The 13,080-nt window shown below is 40.7% G+C and overlaps 1 protein-coding gene across 1 annotated transcript; it reads right to left on the reverse strand.

The window, feature by feature from the left end:
* Positions 1–3,804: 3,804 nt before the first annotated feature.
* LOC130728431 (protein FAR-RED ELONGATED HYPOCOTYL 3-like) lies at positions 3,805–6,384 on the reverse strand. The gene is made up of 5 exons (XM_057579901.1): positions 6,227–6,384; positions 5,821–5,963; positions 4,521–5,704; positions 4,110–4,417; positions 3,805–4,037 (listed from the first exon to the last, which is right to left on the reverse strand). Exons 2-5 carry the CDS (start codon positions 5,959–5,961, stop codon positions 3,820–3,822), a joined length of 1,851 nt encoding a protein of 616 aa, XP_057435884.1. The 5' UTR covers positions 5,962–5,963; positions 6,227–6,384; the 3' UTR covers positions 3,805–3,819.
* Positions 6,385–13,080: the final 6,696 nt, after the last annotated feature.

Genomic DNA, 13,080 nt, shown 5'->3' on the forward strand with positions numbered 1-13,080 from the left:
CATTATTAAAGCTACTATCCACTTTCATTATTAAAGTTACTTTTCATTAACTGTAGTTACTTTTATGTAAACCAGAGTTACTTTCGAAAGTAACCATGGTCAGAACTTGTATAAATAGGTAGCTTAGTAAGAGTAAGAGGCATCGGGTTTTTGACCTACCTCTCTCTCTCTCTCTCTTACCTATCTCTCTCTATGTGTGTAATCTCTGCAGTTCTTTGAATAAAAGCTTTTCTGTAAGTACTTTTCCATCATGTTTTCCATGAACTTTTTTAGCTTCTGCAGAACCTGGTATCAGAGCCTTCTCCCGTGAGGGAAGGGTTCTGGAATCAGTAGTTAGTTTTTGTTGGATTCAATCTTTTGTTTTTCTGCAACTTTATTTCTTCTTACTGTTTTCATTAATCACCTTGTTATTATCTTCAAGTCCTTAAGGCTTAGTGTGAGGTATCCCTGAAGTCTAGTGGTCCCGGCAGTAAAGCCTGAGAGGTTGTGAGACCGTTGGTTTAGCTAGATTGGGAAGAAGCGTTATCCTTCTTAAGTTACTTAAGTTAATAACATGGCTAGATTAATGAAAACAGTAAGAAGAAATAAAGTTGCAGAAAAACAAAAGATTGAATCCAACAAAAACTAACTACTGATTCCAGAACCTGGTATCAGAGCCTTCTCCCGTGAGGGAAGGGTTCTGGAATCAGTAGTTAGTTTAATGAGAATCAGATGAGTATTCGACCAGATTTACATCTTGGTCTTCATCTCCTTCATATTCATTTTCTGAAGAGTAGTGAGGATCTTCACTATTAATGAGAACACTGATTAGACTATCTTTGAGTTTTTGGTCTAAATCTAATTCATTAATTTTTTGTTGAGTTTTGCATTTGTTTGCATAATGTCCTGGCTTTCCACATTTCCAGCAGACATTTTTCTTTTTATTAGGATTTACGGCCTTTTTGTTTATAGGTTTTTGAGTAGTAGGACTTTGTTCATAAGGTTTCTTTTGAAATGGTTTTCTCTTTTTATATCCCTGAAAAGGCTTTGTTTTGGATCTATTAATCCTTCTAGCTTTTGAACTAGGAGCTTGTAAAGGTTCTACTCCATATTGTTCACAAAAGCTACCTACTTCTTTTCTTGAGATTTGCATATCTTTTTGCATTTTGTTTTGAAGTTTGAAGTCAGTGCAAACTTGTATTCCTGTGTGTACTATAGTGTTATGCAATTGTCCAAATGAGAGTGAACCAAAATTTACTGGATTTCCTTGATTAAAAAGTGATAAATTATCTAATACCTTTGATTGCATTAATCTAGGTAATCCTGCAATAAAGCGCTCCTTCCAGAAGGCGCTGTTGCCATCTTCTCTTAAGGTTACCTTTGAGAAGAAGGTGTCCTTATACCATCTGTAATCGGACATGGTAGGACAATAGAGATTAGCGAGCTGGCTTGAAGCTCTCTCTCTAAATATGCTAGGATCTCCTATGAAATGAAGTATAATAGTATATATTAATGTTGCTACAGCATCTTCTTCTCCATTTTCTTTTTTCTTTTCTAATATAGTTGATTTATCTTCAGGGGTCATGATGTTGTCCCACCAGCCTCGTAACTGACCAGTGAAGCCATGAGTAATCATTAATGCTGCATTTCTGTCGGTGTTATTATGGACTTTATAGGCTGTGGCAGCCATAATCATTTGATGCGTAATATCTAATATATTTTGTTCACTAAAGCCATCGATATTCCATTCATCAAGGCTAGTTCCACTAAAGGTATTTTGAATAAATTCTTTTCTTTCTTCAAACCTCATATCAGAATAGGAAGGTCTTGGATAGTAGGCTCTTGTGTTGTTATCTGGCCCAAACTTTCTAATTTTATTGTTTTTTAAATCTTTATCCAAATGATTTATTGAAAGCTTGTTTAATTTTTCTTTTAATTTTTCTACACTTCCTGAGAGATTAAAGGAATTAAATTCTTCTTTAGTGTATTGAGGAATTTTGAAAATAGGAGTTTGCAAAGGGTTTCCTAAGGTAAACGATGAAGAAGCTTCTTTGGTTGTAATAGAGGGTTTTTGAGCCTCTATTCTTTCTAGCTGTTTTGACATGACTGTTAGCATAGTGTTTGCAAAATTTAATTGTTGATGAACTTTGTTAGCTTCTGCCTTATAAGGAGATGCTTCGATTTCATGACCATCTTTTATGACTATTTTCACTCCAGTTTGTGGAGGGTATTCTGAAGTAATAGTGTTATTATCAGGAGTTTTCCAAGTGGTATTTATTTTTGTTATTGGATTGACGTTTTTCCAGAAAGGATAATTAAGATTATTTTTAATACAATGGTTTTCGAACCAATCAAAAAAATAGATGTTTGTTTCAGAAACTTCCATTTCCTCATAATAAAAGGCCCTAAGAGTTTCAGTTTCTTGTTTACTGTAATTCTTAAAGTACCATAATCTTTTATCTTTATTGTATTCGGCCATAAAATCTTTTTTAATGAAATCTTTGTCTATTTCAAAACTAGGTTTTACCCTACTTAGCATGTTGATTTGCGAAGGGGTTGGAGAATAATTACTAGATTCTTCATCTTGATATATAGGTGTTGCTATATTAGGACTAGACGTTGTATCTAATCCTTTTAGTTTTGACGATACAGAAGATCTTGGGAGATCTACTCTGTATAACTGTTGAGGAGATCTAATACTAAATGAGTTTGATCTATTCATTCTTAAAGTGAGATTTGCTCCTTCTTGAAACAATTCTCTTACTTGAGTAGTATGAATTTTTGGTTGAGGCAGGGAATTCTTGAATACCCATTCCTCAGGGACTTTACTCATGACTTCTTCATGAGTAAGCTTCTTTGGAACTTGTACTGAAGATCTTTTAAGGTTTGCTTCTAGCATAATGGTTTCTTGTTTGGGTGAAGATCTTAAAGCTTTAAAATTATAATTGATCTTTGAGACTTTATAATATACTCTATATATTATTGAGAAAGGATCACTTTCTTCTTCAAAAATATCATTGTTTGCCAATAAATCTAATTGTATGGCATTTTTTGTCCAACTATTCTGAAGATTCATAGCATAGTTTGGATAGCAGTTAAAGAAAACAGGACCATCATGAAGATTTGACTCTAAGACTGCAATTAACGAATCTTGTGGCTTTAATAGCCTCATATCTCTTAACATTACTATTATAGGAGAATTGATTCCTAAACGAAAGTTAGGTTTTGCAGCTACTTGTATTAAACCTACATGGATGAAGTTAAAACCATTTTTAATGTGTTGATCTAGAATATCTTCATTTAATAATTTTATAGTACTTGTGTGATCAGAACTATGTTGACAACATTCTATTGTAAAGATAGAATCATCTGCTCTATTGAATAAAGTGTGTTGTTTATATATTTCTTTCTTTTTAACTATCGGGATTGACCAATTTTGAAGTGCTCTTTCTATTGAAGCTATTTCTAACTCTTGTTGGGCTACCCTAGAGAGTTCTTGATCTTGGTTACTAGAACCAGAGTTGGATGTTGATGGAATCATGATCTGTTTGTTTTTTCCTAAACTTATTTCACTTAGGGTTTTGATTAATCTAGCCATGTTATTAACTTAAGTAACTTAAGAAGGATAACGCTTCTTCCCAATCTAGCTAAACCAACGGTCTCACAACCTCTCAGGCTTTACTGCCGGGACCACTAGACTCCAGGGATACCTCACACTAAGCCTTAAGGACTTGAAGATAATAACAAGGTGATTAATGAAAACAGTAAGAAGAAATAAAGTTGCAGAAAAACAAAAGATTGAATCCAACAAAAACTAACTACTGATTCCAGAACCTGGTATCAGAGCCTTCTCCCGTGCTTCCTCCTTACCATACTCTGCCCTCCAGTATCCAAAGAACTGAAATAATGTGTCAATGCCTCAACTTCTGGTTGCATATCTCCATGATTCATGCCGCAAATATGGTTGCTGATAGTATCTGCAACAGGTTCAGGTACATGCTCCCAACTCAGTCTCTTCCAGAATGGATGAATTGCCTCATATGGAATTCTTTCATAACCTGTAAGTTCACAAAAGTGTCACTTTTAATAACAAATAGAATTAATTGAGAAGAGAGTGGTTGACCGGTGACCTGCAAGTTCACAACCGCAAGGCAGTCCATGAGTCTCTCTCAACAAGCAATCGCATCGGCCGTAGGACTTCATTCTTATATGTTCAGCATCAAGGAGCTGCAGGCATTTGTTTGACACAAATCCTCTAATATTTGTGTAAAATGGGCACATGAAAATGTGATCAATTCTGTGAATACTGCGCTCAAACGATGCTAATATTTCAGTATGTCGATTACATGTCAAACTATGCGACGCATCCCAAGAAGTGGCTAGGTCACCCTTGCAATCCCGCAACATCTTCTTCAAACTGGCATGTGCACCCTCAGCCCTTCAAACAACAAACAGATATCTTATTAACTCTCCAATGTAAACAATCTATCAAATGAAAAACATATAACAAGGCATAAATTAAGCTCATATAATTTTTGTACCTGTTACTTGTTGTTGTTCCAAAGTGCATCACATGATTTGTCCATGCCTTGGCAAATTTTTCCTTGTGGACCAACCATGTAGTAGAACAATAGGAGGTAAAGTTGCTGTATTTGTCCTTGCACATATTAAACAATTGCATCCATTGAACTTCAAATTCTTCAACTGTTGCAGCATCCACCACCTCTCCCCACTTCCCCATAACCAATTCAGCAAAATCATCTGTACCAACATAGAGTTTGCACTTTGCCAAAACACACTTGTTGATGTGCCACAAGCATAATAAATGGCTGGTGTTGGGAAGGCTTTGCTTAGCAGCACTCAATAAGGCAAGATCCCTGTCAGTAACAATCACCTTAGGCAACATGGCTTGATCAGCTAATAGAGACTTCATACACTCCAGTGCCCAAACGTAGTCATCTGTGCCCTCATTAACAATGTAGCAAAAGGCTATGGAGTATGTCTTATCTGTGGAAATCAGTCCAACAATCTCAAGCAATGGAATTTTATATTTGTTTGTCTTGTATGTGCAATCCATAATCACTACATATGGAAATGTGTTGAACAGTTTGATAGCATTTGGATGAGCCCAAAATACATCCCTAATGACTTCCGATCCAGGCTCATGTCTTTCAAAGTGGACGTACTTGTCACCGTCCAACTTCTTCAACAAGTGTTGCATTTCTGTCAATGACCCGCGGATGGATTTTCTTAACCTCTTGCAAGCACCATAAATTTGAGATATGGTAGTCAAGTTTAAAGGATTGTTTTCCTTCAAAGTCAACAACATCTTTCTCGGTGGAACCCAACTCTTTGACATTTTTCCCACTTGCTCCTTCTCTTCGGAATTTAGACGACCAACAAAATTATGGCCAAGTAGTGACCTAGCTGGTTCATGGTTGTGTGTACCTTCCATCACCTTTAGCCGCCAATCTCTATCTATGCCATTTTTCATAGGTCGTCCTTTTAGTCTAAAAGGACATTCTGTCTTTTGTGTTCTCGTTCCTTCAACAAGGTCAGGGTCTCTGTAGGGAACATACTTACCATGCTTCTCGCACCCCAACATGACATAAGCTTTTCTGCTTCCATTCCCACCGCTATCTGACTTTGTGATCAACACAACATATCCATTTTCAATCGCAATTCCATGAACCCAATTGATAAGATCATCACGGGTAGGGAAAATCTGTTCAATGATGCATACCCAACACACAAACAAGGCATAAACAAGGGTGATCAAGACATAATAAGAATTGATATATTACACTTTCAAAACAATGCAAAAATCTGTTCAAAGAATACCTGATCAGTTGTAAATAAATGCGAGACATCTATACTTATACACGGGGGTACAAATGCTGGTGGTGGCACCTCTTCAGGTTGAGCATTGTTCAATCCAACTTCAATCAATTGGGATTCATGAAATAAAAATGATTCTGTCATCCCTGGAAGAGAATACGGAACTTTATTATCCATATTGAATACGGAACTTTATAATTCGTATTGAATACAGAAATTTATAATTCGTATTGAATACGGTATATTAATTTTCGTATAGACTCCGAAACTTTATATTCCGTATTTTAACACATCTCAGAATTCAGAAAATCATCATTCTAACTACTTAATCTACTTAATCTAACTACTTAATCTAACAACTTCAACTACTTAAACTAACAACATACAACAAACAACTAACAACACTTACCTCAAATGCTATCTTTTTGCATCCAATGGTGGAGAGCTTGCCAATGAAGGAGTTGGTGGTGGTGGTAGGAAGAATGGAAGTGAGGATGAAAGTGAGGTAGGAGAGGGTGAGAGAGAGGGTGGTCTGGAGGCATTGAGGGGGTTAAGGGGGCTGGTGAGGGGTTGGTGATGGAGGAGTAATGGTGGAGGGGTTGGTGGAGGGAGGAGTAATGGTGGAAAAGGTGATGACTGTCAGAGTTATAATACGGAATTTTAACTTCCGTATTCTATTTTATTGAATACGGAAGTTTAAGTTCCGTAGGGCATTTATGGGTTAAAAAAAAGAGGTGGGGCGCGGAGCCCCATAGGGGGGCCCCAAACCCAACTCCCCTAAACTGATGTACACCCACCAATGTATACATTTGATACAATTACCACTATCTATAATGAGGGAATAAGTATGTTCATTAGTGAGATATTTTGTGTGAAAAATGTTTTTTCTTTGTGTTCTAGAACCATCACGTCCATACATTAAATCCTCCACAATAAGGAAAAAGTTGATATATTAATTAGCTACAAGTAGAAAAGTAATCAAAGCAAAAGCAACCAACCTTAAAATTAACTAAATTAATGATCCTTTGTCTAACCAAGCTAGAGGATCAACCAGATGATACTTCATATAATAGCGTTTAAAAGTCTTTAATCACCCACACAAATAAATAAAATGTTTTTTTAGATAAGCAAAATTTGTATTGATTAAGAAGTACAAAGGGTACTTCAATCTCAATACAAGAGAGGAGAAAAATAAAATCAAAATACAAAATGAAAGACAAGAATTAAAAGAATTAAAAAAATAGAAACAGAACTGTGCAACGGTCAAGGCATCCACCAGCCAAATGAAACCCCATTGTACATATCAGCTTCCAAACCATGTGCTGTGAATCCCATCAACGAAGGCAAAGAACAACTGGTACCTACACCAACACAAATCAGCCACGACCAAACAAATTACACCAGCAAACAACACACCAATTAGGAGGAAATCACACACATTAGAGGATTTGAGTGCCACTCAAACAAAGAATACTCAAACCCCCTAAAATTTGCCTTGTTCCATTGCCATGACCGCCATCTCACCAATTCCAACGCACTAGCCCAGCAAACTTGCTCATTCCTGAACACAACTCCATTCCTAATCAACCAAATAGTCCAAATTGTTGCAAACCACACTGATAACATACCCAGCTGATGTTGCTCCTTCCAACCGAAGTGAAATTGCAGAAAATGGTCCTTCATGCTCCCCGGAAGCACAGTTTGGCAGCCAATCCAATGATAGCAATCCTGTCACAATCTCATAGACAACGGACAGGAAAGAAATAAATGTGAGACCGACTCAACCTCCGTTAAACAGAACTTGCACAGCTCTGCCCCATTTTGCAAAGCAATTCCGCGCCTCAACAAATTCTCCATAGAGGGAACACGACCAAGCAAGCAACGCCAAGCGAACGCCTTGGCATTTGAAGGAGCAAAAGAGTCCCAAGTGAGCTTGAACACACGGTCAGGAAGGCCTACCGCTGGTTCCTGCAAAAAGACATAAGCAGAATTCACAGAGTAAAATCCATCCGGTGACGGCCTCCAAGACCACCTATCAAAAGCACCTTCACAAAGAGCAACAGTATTAGCAGACTTCAGCAAGTCTTCCAGCATGCCTTGCTTGCGAACACCCAATGGACGGCGCCAAGGAATAGTCCACTGCCAAGTACCATGAGACCACTTCCCACAATCACTAACCATCGCATGCTTAGCCCTTGACAAATTATACAACCTATAAAATCTCTCCCAAAGCGTACTACTTCCAGTCCAATCCTCTAGCCACATACTTGTACAATCCCCACCCCTTACCCTTTTGGCAACCCCATCATCAAACCAATTTGAAGAGCCCAAACAGCAAGTTGTTTGCACATCACGCCACCACGCTGACTCCTTCATAAAAGACCCATCAACATATTTAGCTTTTATTATCTTGCACCACAGAGCATCTTTCTCAATCTTCCACCTCCACATCCACTTGCCAAGAAGAGCTTTATTAAATAAAGTTAAGTCTTTCAAACCCAATCCTCCAACCTCCTTAGGGAGACAAATCTGGTCCCAACTTACCCAGGAAATTTTCCGGTCTCCTTCACTACCACCCCACAGGAAACCACGCATAAGACGAATGCAAGCTTGAACCACGCAATTTGGCATTTTGAAAAATGACAAAAAGAAAAGCGGAAGAGCAGATAGAACACTTTGGATCAAGCAAATCCGCCCTCCAAAAGATAGCAACTTCTGTTTCCACAAAGACAGTCTACTCCTTATTTTTTTCAACACTGGCTCCCAAGTCTTAGCACAATTGGGTCTTCCCCCCACCGGAAGACCCAAATAAACAAAAGGAATACCCATGACCTTGCAGTTCATAAAGGAAGCAAACTATTGGACAACACCCGAAGCAGTAGCAATTGAAGCTAGGCTACTCTTGTGAAAATTCACCTTCAGACCAGACACCAACTCAAAGCAACGAAGCACACATTTAAGAACCACCGAATTCTTAATAGACGCTTCACCCAAAAAAACAGTGTCATCAGCAAACTGCAATAGAGAGACCATAAGATCACCGCCTGAGCCAACTGTAATCCCCCTGAACTCCTCCAAATTTACCGCATTCTGAAACAAACCAATAAGCCCCTCAGCAACAATTAGAAACAAAAAAGGAGCAAGTGGATCACCTTGCCGGAGACCCTTTTCCATTTTGAACTCCCCAATTGGACTACCATTCACCAAGACTGACACAGAAACTGATTTCAAACAACCCATAATCCACCCAATCCACTTCTCACTGAAACCCATCATTTCCATCATATACTGCAGAAACACCCACTCAACAGAATCATAAGCTTTCTCATAATCCACCTTGAAGACAATACTAGGCCGCTTCTTTACTTTAACCTCATGAATAACCTCATTCAACACCACCACACTATCTAGCATATTCCGATTCCCAATAAAAGCAAACTGCCTATCATCGATCACCTTTCCAATAACGGATTGCAAACGGGATGCTAGCAATTTGGAAATCACCTTGTATATGCAGCCAATTAAAGAAATTGAACGGAAATCATTGAGGGCTTGAGGAGTTGATACCTTTGGAATTAACACGATGAAAGAAGCGTTGCACCCTCTTGGCCAAGCCCTCTCCTCCAAAAATCCTTCACAACCTTGATCACATCACCCTTTAAAACCTCCCAAAACGTCTGAATAAATTTAAAATTGTAGCCATCTGGCCTCGGACTTTTAGTCCCACCACAAGCCCAAACTGCAGTTTTTACTTCTAACTCATCAAATGACCCAATCAGACCTGCATTATCACTATCAGACACAATTTTAAACTGAACACCATCTAGCTTTGGCCGCTGCCAGACCTCAGACCTGAACTTGTTCACAAAAAACTTCTGAACAACTTCCTTCACCCTAGTTGGCTCCTCTTCCCAACACCCCTCAACCAACAACCCCACTAAAGAATTAACACGACGCTTCCAGTTAATAACTTCCAGTTAATAACAGAATGAAAAAAACCTGAATTCTGGTCACCTTCAAAGATCCACCTCGAACGCGCCTTCTGGCAAAGAATAGACTCATGATGACGAAGCACCGACCAAAACTCAGATAGTAATTCCCTTCGAGATTCCTCTTCCTCCCTAGAAAGACCTCATTCCTCCTCCTTGGCGTCAAGGGAGTTAATACTCTCTACAATGGCTACCCTCCTTGCTCTCATATCCCCAAACACCTGAGCATTCCATTCCTTAAGGCTACCTTTCAGACCCTTGAGCTTCTCCTTTAATACATATGCACCCCAACCTCGGGCACGCAAATCAGCCCAAGTTTTCTTCACAAAAGTGTCTAATCGATGGTCATCAAGCCAGCAATTAAGCACCCTAAAAGGTTTCGGACCCCAGACATGGAATGCTTGCCTTAGCAACAAAGGACTATGATCATATATATCACGGTTAAGGACCAATTGAGAACAATTTGGCCAGGCATCACACTACTCCTTAGAGATCAAAAATCTATCAATCCGACTCTGAGCTTAATTATTTGGCCGCCGCCAAGTGAATTCCCTGCCCGCTAATGGTATATCCATCAGCTCCATTGTATCGATGAACACGTTAAATTCAGACATCTCCCTCCTTTGAGAGGGTTGCACCCCGGCCACACCCCTCCTCTCCTCCGCATATCTAACTGCATTGAAATCCCCCAACAGGCACCACGAGAGGTCTTGACACTGCTGTCTCCACTCAAGCAAACTAGACCATAACACCCTCTTGTCCTCCAAGCCACACGCAAAATAAACATTAACTATGACACACCTGTGATATCAGCCAAGGAACCCACTTCCCTGCACAACCTCCTCCACAGCAAAAGTATTCGCATTCCAAATACAAAGTAATCCACCTGCACTACCCACTGCGAGGCTTGCTCTCCAGTCGTAATCAGTGTCACCCCACAACATATTACAAAGACGCCTATCAGCATTCTGAAGCTTGATTTCTTGGATGCACAACATATCCACATAATTTTGACAGACCAATTCTCTAATTACTCTTCTCTTCGCCCCCACCCCTAAACCTCTAACATTGAAAGACAGTATCTTCATGAGTGCTCTGTGTTACCTCTTCCACTGTTGTCAATAATAATACCCCCATTTCCATGGGCATCCCTCCGTTCAGCTTCAATCAACTTACTAAGAACCTCCTGTTCCTGGCCCTCAAACGAAACACCCAATTTTTTGCCCAATTCCCACAAGTGCTTAACTTCTGAAGCCTCACCCCGCAACCATTGAACTGGGTCGTGACTCACATAAGTTGTTGCAGAAGAAGAAGAACACAACGAGTAGTGGAGGCTTCGCACGACCTTACGCTTCTCTGCTGCTGTGAGGGACAGAGAAGCCGTGTTCAAAACCGGCTCTGAAGCAGCGCTCTTCCCCATTGCCAAGGACACACGACATGCATTCAGGGCTCCATACTTGTTCGCAACCTCCACCGCAGGAATATCCCTCTTTCCTCGCCCAGCAACACCTTCCTGTTCCTCTCTAGCGCCATGGGTAGCGATGGGTGCGATTTCTGGAGACCTCAAAATTGTGGTGGAGCTTTGTTTCCTCTGCAAAATAATTCGCCGTGTTTCACAAGTGGGAGACAAAGATGGGTCCTCAAACTGGGTCGGTCCACCAGCACCCAACCCACCCAGCAACACACCTGTTGGGCCTTCAACATGTGGGCTACTATCCATCAGTTGGCCAGAATTATTAATTACCTGTACCGGCCCCATTGAAATTAAACCTTCTGCAACAAGTTTTGACTCAGCAGCCAAGTCATTTAAGATGGAGTCAACTAATTCCTCCCCCACAAAAAATGATTGCATAACCGCCCCCAAATTCTCTTCCTGATTACCCTCTGATTCTGGAAACGGAATTTCAAAATCATTCCCATTAAGGCAATTAGGGACCACGCGCACGTTATTACTCTCGCCAGTTGACAGATTCAACGCTTCCTCCATATTTGCTGCCACGTCATCATCTCTCACCACGACGGTATCTAGAACCGTCTCCGCCGCCACGTCGCCGGTACCAAACGCCTGCACCGGGCTTTGAAAGCTGCCCTCCAACGACCACGCCGTCGACTCCCCATCATCACTCACCTCCACATGAGCCATACAGCGACATGTTAATGCACTGAGGTCGACTATTTCCTCCCATAATCGAACGCCATACACCACCTTGTCAATGTTAATGCTTCTTGAAACAGAGATCACCGTAGGATCCCTCGTTCGCACATGCAATCTGCAGAACTCCAGAGTGGAGAAATCTGCAGTTCTATCATCAATGGTAATCAACTCCCCCACTGGACGAAGAAGTTCCTCGAAACAAAGTCGATCCCACATGTGAATTGGGAAGCCGGTGCAACGCACCCAAGTTACTCTAAACTCAGAGACAAGTTCAGGTGTCCAAGGACGAATCGTCTCAAAGATCGCATCAGGCCCCTCTACCAATTCCGTCAGCTCACTCATCAAGTCAAAATCCTCAGGACCCGTCAAGAGAACCATGTTGGCTCTGAGATACCGGACCTGAATGAAATTGAAACCCCCCAGCAAAGCAGCATTCTTGATTGATGGAACCATGTCAAGCTTCTTGATGATTCCTACCAAACTTCTCTTCATCCATGGCTCTCCCCCTTTGGCTACTGGGCCTTTCCACATCTCGGTAGCGACTTGGTGCTTAACTGGCAGCGTAGAGGTAGACTCCCCAATTCCTTCTTGCACCACCTGCGCAAAGGTCTTCTTGGAAGTGGCTCCAGGGACCACCCTCTTGCCGGGTACCGCTTTCTTAGCATTTCCCTCAGGCCTTTGAGCCTGCTGCTGCTGCACTTCCACCTGTTTCCCGAACAAGGGAATATTGACATGCATCTTCATACACCCGATCAGAATGGTATCAAGCTCTTGTTCAAGCTTCAATGGATTCGTCACCTCAATGAAGCGAACAAAACCATATCTCTTCCCAAGCTTGTTCCGGCGTGCTGCAATGAAAACGTCCCAGACCCTATCATATCTTTGAAAGACCTGCCACAGTTCCTTCTCAAAGAAATTCTCAGGAAAGTTTGAGAAGTAGTAGGGGGTGATTTCTCCTCCAGATGGGGAAGATTGCTTCCCCCATTTCCTGTCGCTCCTCCTAGCGCCATGCTCAATTTGCATGGTCCTGCTCCAACGTCCATAGTGCTGCACCTTCCCCTCTCTCTCCAACGTTCTCTCCCTCTCTCTCTAGCTTTCTCTCTCATCTCATTTGTCTTA

Source organism: Lotus japonicus, chromosome 1, assembly GCF_012489685.1.
Source record: "Lotus japonicus ecotype B-129 chromosome 1, LjGifu_v1.2".
Taxonomy (NCBI): Eukaryota; Viridiplantae; Streptophyta; class Magnoliopsida; order Fabales; family Fabaceae; genus Lotus; species Lotus japonicus.

Coding starts and splice junctions, on each gene's coding strand:
- LOC130728431 (XM_057579901.1), bottom strand. CDS start 5,961: ATGACAGAATCATTTTTATTTCATGAATCCCAATTGATTGAAGTTGGA. Junction 5,705..5,820: donor ATTTATTTACAACTGATCAG/GTATTCTTTGAA, acceptor ATCATTGAACAG/ATTTTCCCTACCCGTGATGA. Junction 4,418..4,520: donor GGAACAACAACAAGTAACAG/GTACAAAAATTA, acceptor TGTTGTTTGAAG/GGCTGAGGGTGCACATGCCA.